The following is an 18,993-nucleotide window of genomic DNA, read 5'->3' as shown; positions in this document are numbered from 1 at the left end:
TGTTGATGATTTTTCCGGTATTCTCGTTGGTGTATCACTCGTTGGTCTCGGTGATAAATATTTGTCACCTGGAGAAGTTTGCACTTCTTGGCTTTATCATTATCTATCTCAGAGCATAAAAAAATTATGTCGAAATCCCCGAGCAAAACAAGCTTTGTCTTCTCAGGCAGAGAAGACATAGATGTGTTTAAATCTTGATAAAAATTTTCCAGATTCAAATCAGGTGCTCTGTAGACTGCCCAGATTATCAGTTTCTTGTATTTAGGTCGAGAGATTTCAATCGCACAAGATTCAGATAAAGAAGCGCCAAGATCGGGTCTAATTGGATGAGGAATACCATCTCGAAAATAGACTGTAGTACCACCGCCTGTTTTGTGAGGTCGGCCAGATCTCACGCAAGAATAACAGGTGCTTTCGTGTGTATATATCCAGGACTGAACACAGCGTCACAGAGTATCGATCCAGGCACACTCACATGAAAGGCATTGATTTCGGAAGATGAATTTCATAACAGGACTCTTAAGATTTCCTTTCCACATATACAAGTACAAAAGCTTATCGAAATTCCCGAAGAGAAGGAAAATAATCTAATATTCAATTCGAAGACTAACACACGAAATCTTACCTAATGTTAACAATTCCCACACCGTCCTAGCAAATCCTGTTGAGAATCTGCCGCTTGCAATCAATGTCGTCGGTGGAAGCTTTCCTAGGAGTTGTGATTAGGAGTGGAGCACTTAAATGCGCTCTTTAAACTGTAACGGAGTCGTTACTCAGACGACCAATGTGAAACGGACTTGAGTAGACAGATGTGACATAATGATAGGCGAGTCGGAGAATCCCCGGCACTGCTCTTTTGTTTTTGTACTCAGCTTGTGATATTGTGTTAAATAAAGAAAAAGGTGGATATAGGAAGGTAAGATCTCTGTTCTTCCTTTATAAACGGCTAAAAAAAAAGTTGAATTGGTCAGTTTCGAAGAATTACAGAAAGTGCCTGTTTTCAAATCATATGCCCCTTGCAAAGAATTCGGAAAAAACACTTTCATTATTAAGAAATTTTCGAATCACCCGTTGAAGTATGTCTTGTCACGATCATATTATTTTTTGTGATCATATTACTTGTGACTCGATCAAGAATTGATCGAGTCACAAGTAATATTTTTCTTAGTGATAAAAATATACATACTTAAACATATATTTACATCCTTAGACTATGGCTAACAACAAAAGATTTTTTGCGTCGGATTTGATGCACAATTCCACCGGCTATGTTCTAAAACAATTGGTCCATGCTTTTAGCTGTGCACTATCGAGTTATGGAGCAAGTGGGAAGTTTGGAGAGCACTTAAGAAGCTAGAGTTTCCCTCGGCTATTACCTCGGGCAACTCATTCTTACGCTTCTTTCGTGCTCTCCAAACTTTCCACGTACTCCATAACTCGATCATGGTGCATGCTAAAGCATGAACCAATTGTTAAATGGCGTTAACTCCTCATGCTCAAAGGGGATAAGTTTCTAAAGAAACTGTTGTGCCGTGTCGGTGTGAGTAACAAGGTTATTTGGTTTTATCAACTGAGTTGATGATGTGAGATGGCCTCGGAGTTCGTAAAGAGTTGAAAAGCTGACGTTTCGATCGTTAGCCCTTCGTCATTTGCTCTAACGAAGGGCTAACGCTCAAAACGTCAGCTTTTAAACTGTTTAAGGTGGCCACTTTACATTATCATCTCAATTGATAAAACCAAATTAGATTCCTTACCGCGCAGTTAGTCATAATGCGTATGATTGACAACGATAATATTGTCTTTAGTTTCATACTCCTTTTCTGATCGTTTCTCGTCTCGTTTGTCAATCATAACAATACACAGTTCGTGAACTTCCTGTATGTTTGTTGCCTGTCGACCGCTGTGTTAGACAAAGTATGCAGAGTTTCTAAACGCAAAAAAAAACGCTGTCTTAAGATGCCACCAAGTGTGATTTACTATCTGCCTAAGGAATGTTGGGGGTTTATTAAATCGAAGAGCAGACACTTTGTAGTGAAAAAAATAGAAGTACAAACAGTACTTTGTGTATGACACAAAGGAAATTATTTTCGCGAGAGAAAAGAAACGTCTCACAAATTGTCAAAAGGTTTCTCCGAAAAAGGTAGTGAACAAACCTTTCTTCCTCTCCTCTGTAAGAACTTCAAGTGTACTACATATATCTTATTAGACGTTTTGTTGTGTAGTATCGCTGAGTATTTTTACGAGTTGTGCCGTATTTTGACGAGCCCGTAGGGCGAGTCAAAATACAAATAACGAGTAAAAATACTTAGCGATACTACACAACAAAACGTCTTATAAGTTATTTATTATCCAACACGTCAAACTGTTATTTCAGTGCGGGCGAATTTCGTGGATGTTTATTTACGGGGAGTGCGTGATAGAAGTATGCGAAGCGGAACGGAATTTGCGCGTTGTTGTGCTGCTGTTTCTATTTTCTTCATTAAATGACGAAATTTTCTGGTCGTCAAGCTGTTTTTCTTCGTTTGATTCATCTAATGAACTTGAATCTATATTTGCCAGCCATTCTGACTCTTAGTCGTCGGAAATATGATTCAAATTGTCCGCAATTTGTTTTTTTTTTTCGTAACTACAACCAATTCCTCGCTTGCGGGATGCGAGAAAACCTGTTTAACCGGTACCACAATAGACGAGTACAAATACCGCGTGATATTTTTACTCGTCTATGGCGTTATTTGTACTCGTCTGGGTGTAGTTGGATAATAAACGTTGATAGTATTTGGTGATCTGTGGAAAGCTATCCACCTTTTAAGAGTAAATGTCAGTAAAAATCAGAGAAATCGCCGACACAGCTCAAAATTCAATTTCGCCCATACTTTGTCCATTGGTAGGCTTTAGTCCCATACATGACAGCAATGTCCGTTTGTTAAAATTCTCGCTTGTATAGGAGAAATCTACTTCAAACGGTTTACAACATTTTCTTGAACAAAACCTTTGAAATTGTCATAATTCGTGGCGCTGTCGAGTCAGTTCATCGTAAGTTTTGAATTAGTTTCACACTAATCCTATTTGACTGATGCTTCTGCAATTGATTGGCAGCACAACCAACTCATGACCTTTCCTTAAAAATAAAATATGATTTTTTTTTCAAGAGCACCTACAACTGCTCTGAAATAGATTCGTTGGTACTTCAAACAAACGTGCCAAAAATGCCCGCGGTACGCAATGAAATCGACCAGGAAATCTGCTGAGCTAGGTTCAAGGATAGCTTCAACTTTCTACCGTTTTATTTACCTGGTATCTTTCGTATCTGTACAACAAGACATTCCTGAAGTAAGCCAATTTTCAATATCCGCCATTTTGAAGTAATTAACACTCCACATGGTTGCAGTTAAAAGTTTCCAATGTGAAGCTCCTCTAAATTGTTAAGCGAAGCAAAATCAATGAAATAAGTTAAATATGTATCAGAACAAAATGTAGAGGTACACTTAACAGAAATGCGTCGAGAAACGTTTACAAAACCTGCTGTAACTCTCCTCTTGCCCTCGTCTTTACGTGTTTGGCTCGTCATGACATGTTAGTTTGTTTCGTGCTAAATTCTGCTTTCTCCTTTTCACAAGCGACCTTTGCTAAGTAAGTCAGCTTCATTTTGGTGACGTTTCCTATCAGAACACTTTCCGGTGTTGCACTGGTAGACGTAAAAACACCTTATACATTGCAACAATCGAGGACCGTTCAACGCGGTTCGATCACTTGTCTGATCCGTCACGCAATTGAGTAACAGGCATCATCGAAGCCGTGACTGCACTCTTTTTAATGTTGGGAGAAGTAATTTTTAAAAGACCCACATATTAATTGCGTGCAAAGAATGAGCCCAAGTTTTTTTAAACATAGTGACATTCTAAAGTTGAATGTTATAGTCCCAAAGATTTGCTTTTTGCTTGACCTGCTCAGGAAAGGCTACCTATCTCTCGACAAGCAACAAGAATATCACGTAATGATCAACATATTGCCAATTATTCATAGACGTGGACACGTAGTTAGGATTTTTGGCAGTTTGAATTTGAACAAAAAGAAATCACCATAAAGTAACTTCCTTTCAATCTAAACCTATTTATTTTCTTACTTTTACAGTGTACCATAAAAGCCCACACTTCAGCGTCAATTTCACCGCGTCTTTTCCATTTTTCGAACATCCTTGGAGGCGTGGCTCCTGATCTGACATTAGTGAGGTCACGTAATATTATAAACTGGAAATAAATTATAGCTCTTATAGAGAGAATCAATTGCTTGATACTATTAGCGTTTGAATAATATTCAAATGCTTGATATGCTTAAACTAATAACGTTTGAATAGCTTATATAAACCAGCCAAATTCGTTTTGATTCTATATAAAAGCAAATAGAATAACAAAGAAAAATTGACTGCCAACAATTGCATTTTGCACGGATGATGATTTTCCGTGTTCTCGCCAGTGAAATACACTTCATCCGTGTTCCAACTTCCCATCTGCGAGATCCGAACACGGGTGAAAGTCGACACGGCCGGCTACAAAACTCTGTCCAAACCGTTCAACCATTCCGCGTAGGGGTAATGGCCCCTTTGGAGTACAAAATTCTATCAACACAAACAGAAATGTAAATAAATAGAATCTTCTCGTCAAGCGTCATGGCTTGCACTGGTTTCCAGTACTTTCCAGTACCTAAAGTTTGAACACTGTTTGTATAAGTTTCAATACTGCTGTCCTTTTATCAGTTGATATTAACGTAGATTATGGTGTAAACGATATTCACTCCTTGGTGGTCGTTTACTGACAGTAAATTACCATACAATACGGTAACCTAAAAACACCCTTAGTGTAAGGTAGATTAGATTCTCACGGAGACTTTTTCATCAACAAAATTAAAGCTACTCTTCATCACGAAAAAAGGAAGAGATATTATGGAAGTATTATTTATCAGTCGCCTTAATTCTTTTTTGGCATGCGCTCAAATAATTTTTTCAGAATCTCGCTTATTTGTTCCTTTGGAATTTCATAAAAGATTGCTATAATAACCCTTGCCATGACAAGAACATGGCCATCATTTGTTCTACAGTGTCTGGGAATTTTTGTAACACTACTGACGCTTGAACAGGCAAAGCGTGTTACTACGAAAACATCAGAGAGTACTCCTTGCTAAAATAAGCTCAATTTCCGTGTCACATCCAATAATCTTCAACTGTTTTTTTTATGACATTAGATTTTGTTAGACATTTAAGAATAAACACTAGCGAGAAAAACACACAACGTTTCGATGACTCCATGTCATCATTCTCAAGTGAGAAGAGAATAAAAATGTGTGATACAGAGTACGTCGGGTACACCAGCCGGCATTTACATCAAAGTATTAATGAGCACCGTAATTCGGCCATCGGCAAACATCTGAAGAACGACCACGGCCTACAAACCATCGGCGACCTGACCAAGCATTTCAACGTGCTTAAAAAGTGCACCGGGAAACTGGACTGTTTAGTTCATGAAATGCTTTTCATAAAGAAGATGAAGCCCTCTTTGAACAAACAATCGGATTCAATACGCGCGAAACTATTTATTTAATAGTTTACATTTATGAACTCAACACGCGCAATTATTTGTTTAAATATTTTAAATATTTTAAACTTTTTACGTTTGCCACCTTCGTACGGTATAAATTAACTATTCATTTTTATTCTCTTCTCACTTGAGAATGATGACATGGAGTCATCGAAACGTTGTGTGTTTTTCTCGCTAGTGTTTATTCTTAAATGTTTTTTTACGGCGTGTAATATTCCTGTTGCAAGATACGAGGGGGAGTCCCTGACAAGATTGATTCTCCCATCTTGGATCAGGTCCAAATTCTCTCGACCATCGATAAAAACGTACAAGCCATGCTTGAGAAAGGTTTATTATTTCAATGACGCAATCTTATAAGACAATTTTCTGAAAAGTTCTCAGAGAAAATTGAAATTGACAACTCCAAAATTCACACTTCACAGTGTCACGCAACCAGACGAAAAGAACTGTTACTGGAGTAGGATACGTACGATTACGTTCAGATAAACCTTGCAGACATAACTAAATGAATAAAACTTGGACATATCCTGCTTTTTAAAATATTAATAAGGTTTAAATCAGCGAACTTCCTCATGCCAGTGATACTGATCTTTGGACAAGCGTAAGTAAGTAATTAAGTAAGTTTATTTATTCACGTTGAACACAAAAGAGCTTACGACAAAGCTCGTAAGAACGTGCACGTGCTAAATACCAAACAATATGTTATAACATATCATAAAATGAATGAAAATCGTAAACTTTACAATTTATGATTTATGATCCATCGCTTCCAACCCGAAAATGCGCAGTAAGAAATCCCCAACTACTATAACTACTATGATGTATAGTTCATCATTAATTAACCGTCCCTTCGAACCAGATTTATAAATAAAACATGTAATACTGAAGAAATCCCCAACTACTATAACTATTATAATGTTCAATTAAATATCGGTAGCTCTGTCATCAAACATGCGTGCCGACGGTCTGCCGACGGATACATTATAGACACAGGTTGTTTCACACGCTACATAGTTTAAATTATTTATTATTTGATCAGTATTTGGCATGGAAAAGCCGCAGTTTACGTATATTGTACATTCTGAAAAGTAAAGCTACTAACTTAAATGCCCAGAAAGTAGATTTGCGACCGAAACCGAAGGTATCAACAAAACGCAACTTTTTGGTACAGTAGTCACCAAATGTCTTGTGTAAACAAACTAACAACAAGCAAAAACCGCCCGTCTACCACCAATTTAATTAATTTTCTAGATAAGAAACAAAAACCAAGTCTTATCTTAAGTTACGTTATCATGTTTTAGCTTCAAATGTACTTTTCGACATGTGATCAATTGTTTCTTGATGGCCAAGTTAGTTGAAACTTCAATATGGCGGCTGCAGCAAGTCTCGAAAATAAGCAAACTTCAAACAAGGGTTACTGCAAAACAAAAATTTATCCCAAAAAATTGAAAGTATATCTGAAAACGCCTATCCTTAAACTGTATCTGCAATGTAGTTATTGGGTTCTTCTTTGCGTACCAACAAGCGTTTTTGGCAGTTGTTTTAGGGTACCATAGAGCTATTGAAAAACAGCCGCAGGGTGTCATCGAGAAAAAAAATTCATAAAATATTTATAACGAGAACACATCTGCTTTTTATGTCATCAATAAATTATTTAAGGCCCTAACTATAATTTTATGGTAAAGAAAAATTCACAGGTAATTTTCGACTTACGCTGGCAAGCCATGAATATGACAGAGTTTCGATATTTCGATATCGAAATTTGGCTCGAACCTCACTCGACCGTTTTTATTTAATTACTCTCAAAATAAAAAAGATTAGAAAAAACTAACCCTGTTTTGGTTGTTTTGGTACAAGGGTCTATCAATATAGAAAGTATGAGCGAAATCGATTTTTTGGCTGTTTCCGGGATTTTGATGATCATATGTGACTTTTACTGACAGTGCCTCTTTTAAGAAAGTGTCTCAGTTTAAACTGGTACCCAAGCCTTTGATCCACGTCCACCGACAGTTTGTAAGTGATAACATCCTGTGGCCAGGCTCTCATTATCAGCACTGAAGGACAAGTGTTTCTCGGAGGATTTGAGACGAGTCAGGAAAAGGTTTGCCACAGGTCTGGCACTAATCAGTGCTAGACTTCTCGGCAAACATCTCGCCGGCTTACGTTGCTGTAGTCCTAATTCTTTCTTACGGCCGAAGTTATGCTCTTGCTAAGCGCTGACTTGAAGTGGGCCTGCTCCCAGGTCAAGGTAATAATGTCATTTTTGGTCAGGTTCACTGTCGTTTAAAAGAAAAGGAAACTCAGCGATGCTCGCTTTTACTTCGGTTGATATTTCAAATGATCATGATTTACAGCTGCTTTGAATCTTTTTATCTTTCTACGGTCAGTTTCATTTGACATCTCAGCTTCAGCATAGCAGGAATGTGCAGTGCCTGTGTTCTCCTCACACCTGTCTGTTCCAGATTCATTCTTTCTCCAAGAATTTTTGGTTTTTGTTCCCCGGCCCTCAAAAATAAACACTCCCAAACTCGAATTGGAAGCATCATCTTCTAAAACCATTTTAAAAATTAAATTCCACATATCCCCTACATCTTCTTTAGTTCAGTTTTCTTTCGCATTCTGCCTTTAGCTCAGTTTGGATCTTAGGCTTTGAAATCATTTTCATAGACGAGGAACCGCAAATACTTTTCTTAGTGTGTCTTTCCCTGGGCTACCCCGTTGCGGAGGACGCTTTCCAGAAAGAGATTATTACACCACATCCTACCGTTAAAAAATGTTACTTTTCTCGCCTTTTGGGTCCAATCAAAATTTCAACGAATTATGCTAAAACTTCATTTCTATCATGTAACGCGCAAACTAAGCACGTCAATCGACATCCTAAGGAAAGGGTGCCGAGGAAACTTCTGTAGCGGTTATAAAATCAGAAAATATCGAAGTTTATCTCCCAGTCAATAAAACAATTCAAAATTGTTGGGCAAAGGTTCTTATCGAATGAGCCCCACAGGTTATGAGAGATTTCTTAACCTTTTTATTTTCATTTCTTCGACTTACCCCTCCCTTCAAACAAAATTCGAAACATACGGCTTGTCCAATTTTTTCAAATATTTTTTTAGTAGGTAGGTAAACAACCCAATAGGAGTGACTATTTTCATCATTTGCCTCCAACTTCCTTGCAACTTCTGAGCTTCTTTACTTGTAGATTCCTATTATACACAATTTGAACCTGGCCAGTAAAGCAAAAGTTACAACTTTTACTAATTCTCATTTGCTACTGTGCGATTAGTTTTAACAGCACACTTAAATTTTATCGAATCATTTCTGGGATTTTCCGAGGTTAAAGTATCTTCAAAACCGAAAGACTAAACAATCCGCCATATTGAAAAACCTTTAAACAGCCTGAGGAAGACCAGTAAAACTGTTCAAAACGTCGGTTTTGAAGATATTTTAACCTCGGAAAATCCCAGAGACGATTGGAAAAAAAATTTTAGTTTTTACAAAGATGACAGGTGAAAGTTTCAGAAATACGATCACTTAAATTTTATCTTATTGTTTGTACAAAAATAACAGGCGTTCATATTCAAGGGCAAAGGAAAAATCTGCTAAATCCATCGTAATACTAATATTAAATAATGGCCACAAACGTTAGAATCTGTCATTTTAAGTCCAAAATTAAAGAGAAAAATGCAATGTTTCTGCGACACCAAATAACATCGATCACTTATAACTAGGCAGAACTCTTCTAAAAGTTTATCACACAATTTCCATTCGACTGAAACTAAAATAAGCGAGCAATCGGAAAACTGAATATTCTCAAAATTCTATGGAAACTCTCTCGAAATGCATATGGCTTTGATAGCTTTTTAACAACTACAAGGTAAAAGCCGACTAACAGAAACTCCTTTAAAAAGTAGAAAACGTTTGCGAGACGTTTTAACTCTAACGTAGATGTAGTACCCGAAATCTTGTTTGTAGGTATCACCTTCATTCTTCTCATATTGAAAAAGCAATTTGTTATACAGTTAGTCATGATAATTTGAAGTCGTCACATTAAAAAACGCGTTAAAATTAGTTTGAGCAATATACCAAAGATTAAAAAAAACAACAATCCAAAGTCCTTTTCCTTTTGAGTGTCCAAAGTTCTTTTAAGCTCGTAAGAGCAGTTCACGAGAGAGAAAAATAAACTTTTGAGTAAATGAAAATCCTTCACGACTCTTTCCAAATTTAGCTATGCTTGTTTCGGGTTCTCTCTGATTTGAAAAGAAGACTCTTTACAAAATATTTCATTGGTGCTGTGCTGGTTTCCTTTCCAAATGTAAACGTTTGTAGGAAGCCGTTAATTTTGGGTTTCGTCCCCTTTCTGATGCAGTCCCAATGCTTACTGCTTTAACTGAGAAAAGAAAGAATCCAAAATTTAGAGAGGAACGCTGAGTTGTCTCTGAACGCTGAGTTGTTTATTCTTTGGCTTTACAACGTGAAACGATACAATGCACAACGGGATTTTTTATAAAGGGTATCATCTTAAATGTGTCAACTTTGAATTGCATCGCAATCGATCGAGCAAAAAGAGAAATTCCTAACACGATTAAAAGCAAAATAACAAGATAGATATCAATACTCCCGGATAAAGCTATAACTTTGATTTAAAGTCACTTGTAATTTATAAAAAAAAGCTATAAACATAGTATTTACCTGGTTAAGCATCTGAATTTCCTCGAAATCCAGGCTGACGTCATCACCAACGAGTGTAAATGGTGCCCAGTACTTGACCTCCTTGAAGTTCTTAGTTTCTCTCATACACTTCATGGCCTGATTGAGAGCTTCACTTGCCTTCTTGCCCTGAACGAGTGCATCATAGAAGAAACTCATGAACTCCAGAGTTCCCTCGTCGTCAATCGCCCACAAAGTTACCACAACAGATCTAGCGCCGGCACCCAAAAATGCTCGCGCGATGCCGACCACACCCTCAGCCATAACCTCCCCACGACCGCTGTAACAACAACTTAGAACAACCAGTCGTGCCCGTAGCCCAGCTTCTAGAACATCTTCCACCGTCATTAGATAGTCTTTCTCTTGAGGCTGAGGGTCCTCTCTTACGTTGTTTGGTGCCAGGATAATTTCTCCAGTTTCCATTTTACCGTGCGCTGCAATGTGTACTAACGCCACCGATGACAGGCGTTTTAAAACTTCATGTTTTGTTGCCATTCCTCCAGTGAGGGGGGAGATATTTAGCATGCGTCCGATCATCTCCACTTCTTTCCTTGCTCCCGGAAGTTGCACCAACTGTGTTTTCTGGTAGATGATATGTTTGAAACATGGATCGCCAACAAGCAATGCACCTCTCTTCACGTGAAAATCAGATGGGCAATCATTTATTTGTTGTAAGGTTGTCAGGGACGGAAGCAAACGAATTCTGAAAGAATCACTCAGATATGTTGACGTCGAATCCTCCAATGCTGCATAAGGTACGAGGAAAAAAGGTCCCTCGGGAAGAAATGTAAGCTCGTTGCCATTGATCAGACCAGCAATAGGAGATATAATGATGTCATGCAGCTTCTGTAGAGCACTTGATTGAGAGCTTCTCACATCAATTCGAACCATATCGTTCCCCACTTCCCCATCTTTTGGCGCATCAGGTGAAGGAACTCTACCAGTAAGAGAAACTCTTTTTCCGATCTCTTCAAGGGCAGTTTTGTTGAGTTGCTGGATGAAAAATTCCAATTCATCCTCATACTTATAATCGTTCACGTGTACCTTTCTCATCTGGATATTATGTCTACTAAGGAAAACCCAGAAGTAAAGGTAAGGTCCACTAATAGCTATAAAAACTGTGCCAGGTGGAACAAAACTCAGGGAAAGGCACGAATGGGTGCTCCTTGAAGAATAAGACTGCTGATATTTTGTATTCATGAGATCTCTTAAAGCTTGGGCACGTCCATTTTCTGCGGCAAGAAGAGCCTTTACAACTTCACCTTGATTTAGATTTATACGCCACAAACCTTTGTATGCCGCACTGTGCTGATCACGATAAAAAATCTTCCACTGATCTTTGAATTGGAGACTAGCCCTGATGTCATCATACACTTCTACACTAGATTTAAAGCAGTGAAAAGCCATCATAAATTTTCCTTGACACTCAAAACTTGTTCCCAGTGAACAGAGTGAGCATGCCTCTCCAGCCCAGTCTCCTACTTCTTTAGCAATTTCCAGATGACATCGGAGACACTCGATTGCTTTTATAAACTTTCTTTGACGGAGATGAACACTTCCGAGACGGCAGTGACTTCTTCCCTCTCCGGCCTTGTCTCCCACTTCTTTAGCAATTTCTAGACAACGTTGATGGTAGTCGATTGCTGTTTTGAACTGTCCTACGCTACCATAAGCGATGCCGAGATTGCCATAACTTCCTCCCTCTCCGGCCTTGTCTCCCACTTCTTTAGCAATTTCTAGATCACGTTGATGGTAGTCGATTGCTGTTTTGAACTGTCCTAGACCTTGATAAGCGTTGCCGAGATTGCCATAACTTCCTCCCTCTCCGGCCTTGTCTCCCACTTCTTTAGCAATTTCTAGACGACGTTGATGGTAGTCGATTGCTGTTTTGAACTGTCCTAGACCTTGATAAGCGTTGCCGAGATTGCCATAACTTCCTCCCTCTCCGGACTTGTCTCCCACTTCTTTAGCAATTTCTAGATGACGTTGATGGTAGTCGATTGCTGTTTTGAACTGTCCTAGACCTTGATAAGCGTTGCCGAGATTGCCATAACTTCCTCCCTCTCCGGCCTTGTCTCCCACTTCTTTAGCAATTTCTAGACGACGTTGATGGTAGTCGATTGCTGTTTTGAACTGTCCTAGACCTTCATAAGCGTTGCCGAGATTGCCATAACTTCCTCCCTCTCCGGCCTTGTCTCCCACTTCTTTAGCAATTTCTAGATGACGTTGATGGTAGTCGATTGCTGTTTTGAACTGTCCTAGACCTTGATAAGCGTTGCCGAGATTGCCATAACCTCTTCCCTCTCCGGCCTTGTCTCCCACTTCTTTAGCAATTTCTAGATGACGTTGATGGTAGTCGATTGCTGTTTTGAACTGTCCTAGACCTTTATAAGCGTTGCCGAGATTGCCATAACTTCCTCCCTCTCCGGCCTTGTCTCCCACTTCTTTAGCAATTTCTAGATGACGTTGATGGTAGTCGATTGCTGTTTTGAACTGTCCTAGACCTTGATAAGCGTTGCCGAGATTGCCATAACCTCTTCCCTCTCCGGCCTTGTCTCCCACTTCTTTAGCAATTTCTAGATGACGTTGATGGTAGTCGATTGCTGTTTTGAACTGTCCTAGACCTCGATAAGCGTTGCCGAGATTGCCATAACTTGCTCCCTCTCCGGCCTTGTCTCCCACTTCTTTAGCAATTTGTAGATGACGTTGATGGTAGTCGATTGCTGTTTTGAACTGTCCTAGACCTTGATAAGCGTTGCCGAGATTGCCATAACCTGCTCCCTCTCCGGCCTTGTCTCCCACTTCTTTAGCAATTTCTAGATCACGTTGATGGTAGTCGATTGCTGTTTTGAACTGTCCTAGACCTTGATAAGCGTTGCCGAGATTGCCATAACTTGCTCCCTCTCCGGCCTTGTCTCCCACTTCTTTAGCAATTTCTAGATGACGTTGATGGTAGTCGATTGCTGTTTTGAACTGTCCTAGACCGTCATAAGCGTTGCCGAGATTGCCATAACTTGCTCCCTCTCCGGCCTTGTCTCCCACTTCTTTAGCAATTTCTAGATGACGTTGATGGTAGTCGATTGCTGTTTTGAACTGTCCTAGACCTTGATAAGCGTTGCCAAGATTGCCATAACTTGTTCCCTCTCCGGCCTTGTCTCCCACTTCTTTAGCAATTTCTAGATGACCTTGGTGGTAGTCGATTGCTGTTTTGAACTGTCCTAGACCTTGATAAGCATAGCCGATAATGGCATACCTATTCGCCATAACTTTTAGTGCAGTTTTAGATTTGGTAAGCAAATGGGGCACACATTCGTTATTGTTGTCGATCTTAGACCTTGTCAAGGATAGAAATGGATGTGCGAAAGTGCTCTGGAAATGTGTATTTTAGCAATACTAGAATATCAAATAGAATCTTAAATATGGAATCAGAATTCGAGCGAGGGTTTCTTTTAGAGATTTGGTTTTATTAGAGTAAGTGAAGCGACCCTTAAGCGCAATTATTTGTTTAGTTTTGGGTGTCTAGGGTATGCTTCTCTGGAAAAATAAATGAGGGGCCTTCAGCTCAAACTCTGTGTATTCGATATTAGAGCCCCCTTTTTTGGCGAATTCTTGTGGAATAATCGAAAGACTCTATTACAATACTTCAGTTTGTTATAACGGCTCACTGAGGTATGAATAAACCTTGTTTGCATAATGAGTAGAAAAACCTGAATTGAACTTTTTCCAGTTTCATTGAAGTATTTTTCGCATCATGTTTGAAAAATTCTTAAAGGATACGGCCAATCCCATGTGCAACCAGTTTCTTTCTTCTTTGTACAAGCAAAGCTCGTTACAGGCATTGGCTCCTGGAAAGAAGGCAGTAATTGGTGGTGCAAGGTAATTATTTACTGTCAAGGTGTAAATTTATGCAGAAAATCGACTAAATTTGATGTTTGGCTCCGAAACAAATTGTAATAAAGAAGACAATTTGAGATGTGGAAGAACTGACGATGGACAACAAGGAGCTACTGCAAAGCGGCTCCTAATAAAAATTCAATAGAAAACTTATTGACCTTTGTATGCAATTTTTACCCACACAGCAGGCGTAGCCTGCGTCGCAGACAGTCTAACCGCCGGTATAGTCAGTCTGCGCAACGGCTCCCTAAAGCTTGTTCCGATATCCTGCTGTTTGTTTTTCCATTTTTGATTGGCTTACGCGCTATCTGATTGGATAACTCTTGCGAAAGTTACAACTATCACGTAATGCCAAAAATAAATTTCTGAAGGTTTCCCAACTACTCTATAACAGTTGTACATTACATTACATTAAAAGTCAAATTTACTTCGAGCTGGAAACAAGATGTATGCAAATACAGAAGAACGTTGGCAAAAAACATTCAAAGCCGTGAGAGAGCAGTTTGAAATCGATAATCTTCTACCTGAACAGGAAAACGCACTTCGCAAATTTCTTGGAGATCGAAATATTTTTGTAAATTTGCCGACTGGCTACGGTAAAGCTTTGATTTTCCAGTGCCTTCCGATCGCTGCGGATGCTCTGTTCAGAAAGCCTCGCGGTTCCAGTGTTCTCGTTGTAATATCGACGGTGCGATCGCTTATTCAAGAAAAGGAGATGAAGTAATGAAGCGGGCAAAATCCCCGTCAGATCCATCGCAGATTTTTTTCGATGTTGGAGCATCGTGGTCGTCACTTAGCAGTTCCCCAGATCGTTGGACTGTAAGCGAATATTCCCTTGTACTAAGGCTTTTGAGATCTGCTTCCAATTTTTTTGTTTGCTCGATAAATGACCGACGTTTTTTCAGTTTGGCAACACAGTTTCGGCAGACGTAATTGTTTTCGATCGATCGCAAAGATATTTCCAAACTTTTAATCTCGGTGAGTACGTCGAATTGTTTCCATCCCTTTAAAAGTAAAGGCTAATAGTTTCTAAAGAAACTGTTTGGGGCTGCGTCGGTGGGGGTAACGAAATAATTTGAATATATCAACAAAGTTGAAATGGTAAATTGGCCACCGTTACGATTATAAAAGCTGACGTTTCGAGCGTTAGCCCTTCGTCGGAGCTAATGACGAAGGGCTAACGCTCGAAACGTCAGCTTTTCTAATCGTAACGGTGGCCAATTTACCATTTCAACTTTGTTCATATATTCAAATTATTTCTTTACCCCCACCGACGCAGCCCCAAACAGTTTCTTTATTTACCATTTCAACTTTATTTGATATATTCAAATTATTCCTTTAGAAGTAGCACTCTTTCGTTTCCCTTTTCGACGACGCGACAGCATAAATTACCATAAACGGACGAATTAGGCATAACCTTTTCAACCTTTTGAGATGCAAAGGAAACCTTTGTACAAAAGTACTTCCAATATACAATTTACACGCGACGATATTTATTTCTAGCACTGCGTGATAAATTTCGCAAGAATATGATCAATCATAAGGCGCGTAAGAAAATAACCAATCAGAAATGAATACACAGATCCGTGGATCCCTACGAGATATCAGAACAAGCTTTAGGGAGCCGTTTCGCAGACGGACTATACCGGGGATTGTGAGACACGTCCGGCTGCAACGCAGGCTAACCAGGCGTTGACACACTAGATACCATGAATACCAAGGGTGAAGTCACTGGGTATGTGTCAATAAGGGGGCTATACAAGGAAGTGCGGGGGTCCATATTTATTTAATATTTTCCTCAATGACCTGGATATCTTTATAAACGAAACGCCCGTGCTCTTCAAATATGCTGATAGCTCAACTATTTTAGCACCCGTATGGAAGGATTTAGATTCGTCAGTAGACCTGGTAAATCAGTTTCTCAGTTGGAGTATGAATAATCAGATGCTGTGTAATCCGAGTAAGTGAAAAGATCTGATATTTAGAAAGAAGGAAAGTAGCGGTACACGCAATCAGTACGTTCCCATCAATAACATTCATCAATCTGATAGCCTAAAGTTTTGCTCGGTCTGATTTTTCAGCCAATTGTAAATTCAGCGAGCATGTTAGACTTACGCTCACAAAAGCTAACAGGTGCCTTCACATTCTCAGAACTTTACGAAAGGAACTCTTTCGCCAAAAGGAAATTGATCACTTATTTAAGAACCCAGTCCTTCTCATTCTCACTTATGGTCTCGCTGTGTATGCTGCTTCTGACTCTGATTTAAATGTTATACACCGTTTTTAGACAAGTGCCATAAGCGTCATTTTACCTCTCAAACACTCAGCATTTTTAACCTTTGAGAACAGCAAGATAAATCCGTTATCAAAAGAGCTATTGATAATCATAAACTAGGTGTGATCATTCTCAAAGAAAAAGAATTAGTATATAATTTTCGTACGAGGTGTCACCTTCCTCAGATAAAAACAGAGAGATTTAAAAAAACTTTTGTAAATAGACTTATTTTTAAATATAATCTAGTGTAGTATATTCTTCCTTGTATTATTATTGTATTTTATCGTGTATCATTTAATACTTTTTCATTGTTACTTAGGATAGGTATTTTTATCCTTTGATTGAATGAAGACTATTATTCAAGACTATTATTGTAATCCCAACGGTCCCCTTTCGACAAAATCACAGGAAAGATTTTGATGGCTTATGGTTTAAAACCCACCTTTTTTGATAGCTTTGATTAAAGTGGGTTCCAATTGAACAGCAACTGTTGCATCATCGAGACACTCCGGGTAGTTTCCTATCGAATTAAAAAAATAAGGGATCATTACATGCAGTTCTAGTAAAAAGGCCTGAAAAATTGCAATTGCTTAGACAATGCTTTTGAATTGTGATGTGATTACTCCATGGAAAAATAATCCTCTGTTCTATTTCCGTCGCTCGTAACGTGCGGATTTGTATCTCTATTGTTAGTAACGCCCACCTAGTATCTGGAATGCACCGCTTTGGCTCTCCTTATGCAATTTCTTAAGTTGTGGTCCACTTGCGAGAATGATTTCTCTACCTGGAGCAAATTGCGTGACATTACCTTACTATTATTACCATTATGAATTTGAAATTCAAATTCTTACTCAAATGGAAATGGGCTGCTGCCCTGTTGCTATAAAGCTTGGCGTTCAGCCGTTTATCCTTGCAGTTCACTTGTAGTCCCTCAGTGTAAGAATTCATTGCTTTTTCAGCTTCTCCTTGTCTGTATTCTTTGTTACCTTCCTCAAGAAATACTTTCGCTATCTCTGAAAACACACCGTTTGAGTGTTGTAAGTTACAGAACGTTTCCCGTGTTCAGTCCGCGCGGGACTGGTAATCTACGTCATGTATCGTTGATATTATGGTATGGAGCATGTGCTCGGACCTCCAGAAGCCAAAGTTCGGTCCTAAATGTCTGTTTATTTTACTCATGAATGTTTTCTCTACGTTTCCTGAGAGTCCACAAATCTTGTAAGAATGTCGTTACTGTAGTATTTTCGTTTCGCTTCGTTTTGTTTACGTTTGTTTCCTTTTTTGTACAGTCAAACCAGATCTTCGTGAAATTAAAACATATTCGAGCATTCAAGTCTACATTTGCTGGTGAACTCGAAACGGTTGTAAACCACTCGGCTGCGCCACGTGGTTTTCCAACTTTACCCTTGTTCTCCCACCGGTGTATCAGCCGGTAAATCGATAGAAATGGTGGTTTATTGGTTTTAGGACATAAATATGAGTAAGGTTCATCCGAGAGAATAATGAATTTAATCTTATTTTGTGATAAAGTTGCTGGTTCTCATGAAAACTATCAAAAAGTGCGGTACACTAGTCAAAGCGCCGGAAACAGAATGAACTGTCAGCCAGAAGAGCGACGACTATAGTTAGTTTGTCGCTGAATGAAAGCAATGGCACGAAGAAACTGAGCAGAAATTGCAATGAAAACTAACAAGAAATGGCGATATGCAAGATAAAGGCACAAGCTATACAGTTCTTTTGAGGAATACTACAGTTTGAAGGGAGAAAATGCGATTTTTCTTTTCAGAATTGGCCTACCACTGCAATTACTATTTGATAACCTAGATAGCAGTTTTGATATTTTTCGGAGGTTTTTTCAGGGAAATAAAGGTCAGTTTTAGAATTTTGAATGATGAAATTTATTTCGATTACGAGACCTAAGTAACTAAAACAACATTACTGGACGGCACCACGAGAAAAGCGGCAAAATCGCTGATTTAAACACCGTCTGGCTTTTTTTGCAGCAGACTATTTTCCTTCGACCAAATTTGTCTCTATTACCTCAGCTTGAATAAAAGCCTTCTTTGAGTCCTCGTTAAAATTTACAGAACGAGCTTAAAACGTTTAAACTTGGCAAAAATTACCAAAGGAAAGATTACAAATCGCATAGCAAACGGAGTTGTCATTAATCTTGAACGCACATTCACTTTGCAAGTGGTTTTTGTTCTCATCAGTAGATAAGATTTTCAGTACATATCTAAATGAAAATCCAGTCAATTTGTCGCTACAATTTTCTTGAAGAAAAAATATGTCAACTTGTCCTTATCGGGGGGCAGTCTCGGTTATTCTAGTCGAGAATTTTTGAATTTCCTTCACTTAAGGTGGCCCGTACCGGTTTTCATCTTTTTGATGGTTTGTTACTTTGAAATAATACAACAGAAAGACTGACCAAGGCCAGTTGAACACTTTTACGGGGTTGAATTATATAATAATAGGTGTCATTTCATCACTAGCAGTTTCCATGGCAACGCCTTCATAGGCTTATTC

General features: G+C 38.9%; 1 protein-coding gene across 1 annotated transcript in view; it reads right to left on the bottom strand.

The window, feature by feature from the left end:
• Positions 1 to 8,656: 8,656 nt before the first annotated feature.
• Positions 8,657 to 18,993, bottom strand: part of LOC148738154 (uncharacterized) — a 73,268-nt gene continuing 62,931 nt past the window's right edge. The window contains exons 6-10 of the mRNA XM_088748665.1: positions 17,319 to 17,480; positions 16,910 to 16,987; positions 14,076 to 14,143; positions 10,281 to 13,625; positions 8,657 to 9,978 (exon numbers count right to left, since the gene is read on the bottom strand). Of these exons, the coding sequence (XP_088604791.1) occupies positions 9,967 to 9,978; positions 10,281 to 13,625; positions 14,076 to 14,143; positions 16,910 to 16,987; positions 17,319 to 17,480 (3,665 nt within the window). The 3' untranslated portion in view covers positions 8,657 to 9,966. The remainder of the gene's footprint in view (positions 9,979 to 10,280; positions 13,626 to 14,075; positions 14,144 to 16,909; positions 16,988 to 17,318; positions 17,481 to 18,993) is intronic.

Source organism: Stylophora pistillata, chromosome 2 (assembly GCF_964205215.1).
Source record: "Stylophora pistillata chromosome 2, jaStyPist1.2, whole genome shotgun sequence".
Classification (NCBI taxonomy): domain Eukaryota; kingdom Metazoa; phylum Cnidaria; class Anthozoa; order Scleractinia; family Pocilloporidae; genus Stylophora; species Stylophora pistillata.
The sequence above is the reverse complement of the archived record's forward strand: the minus strand, read 5'-3'. Positions and strand labels throughout refer to the sequence as shown.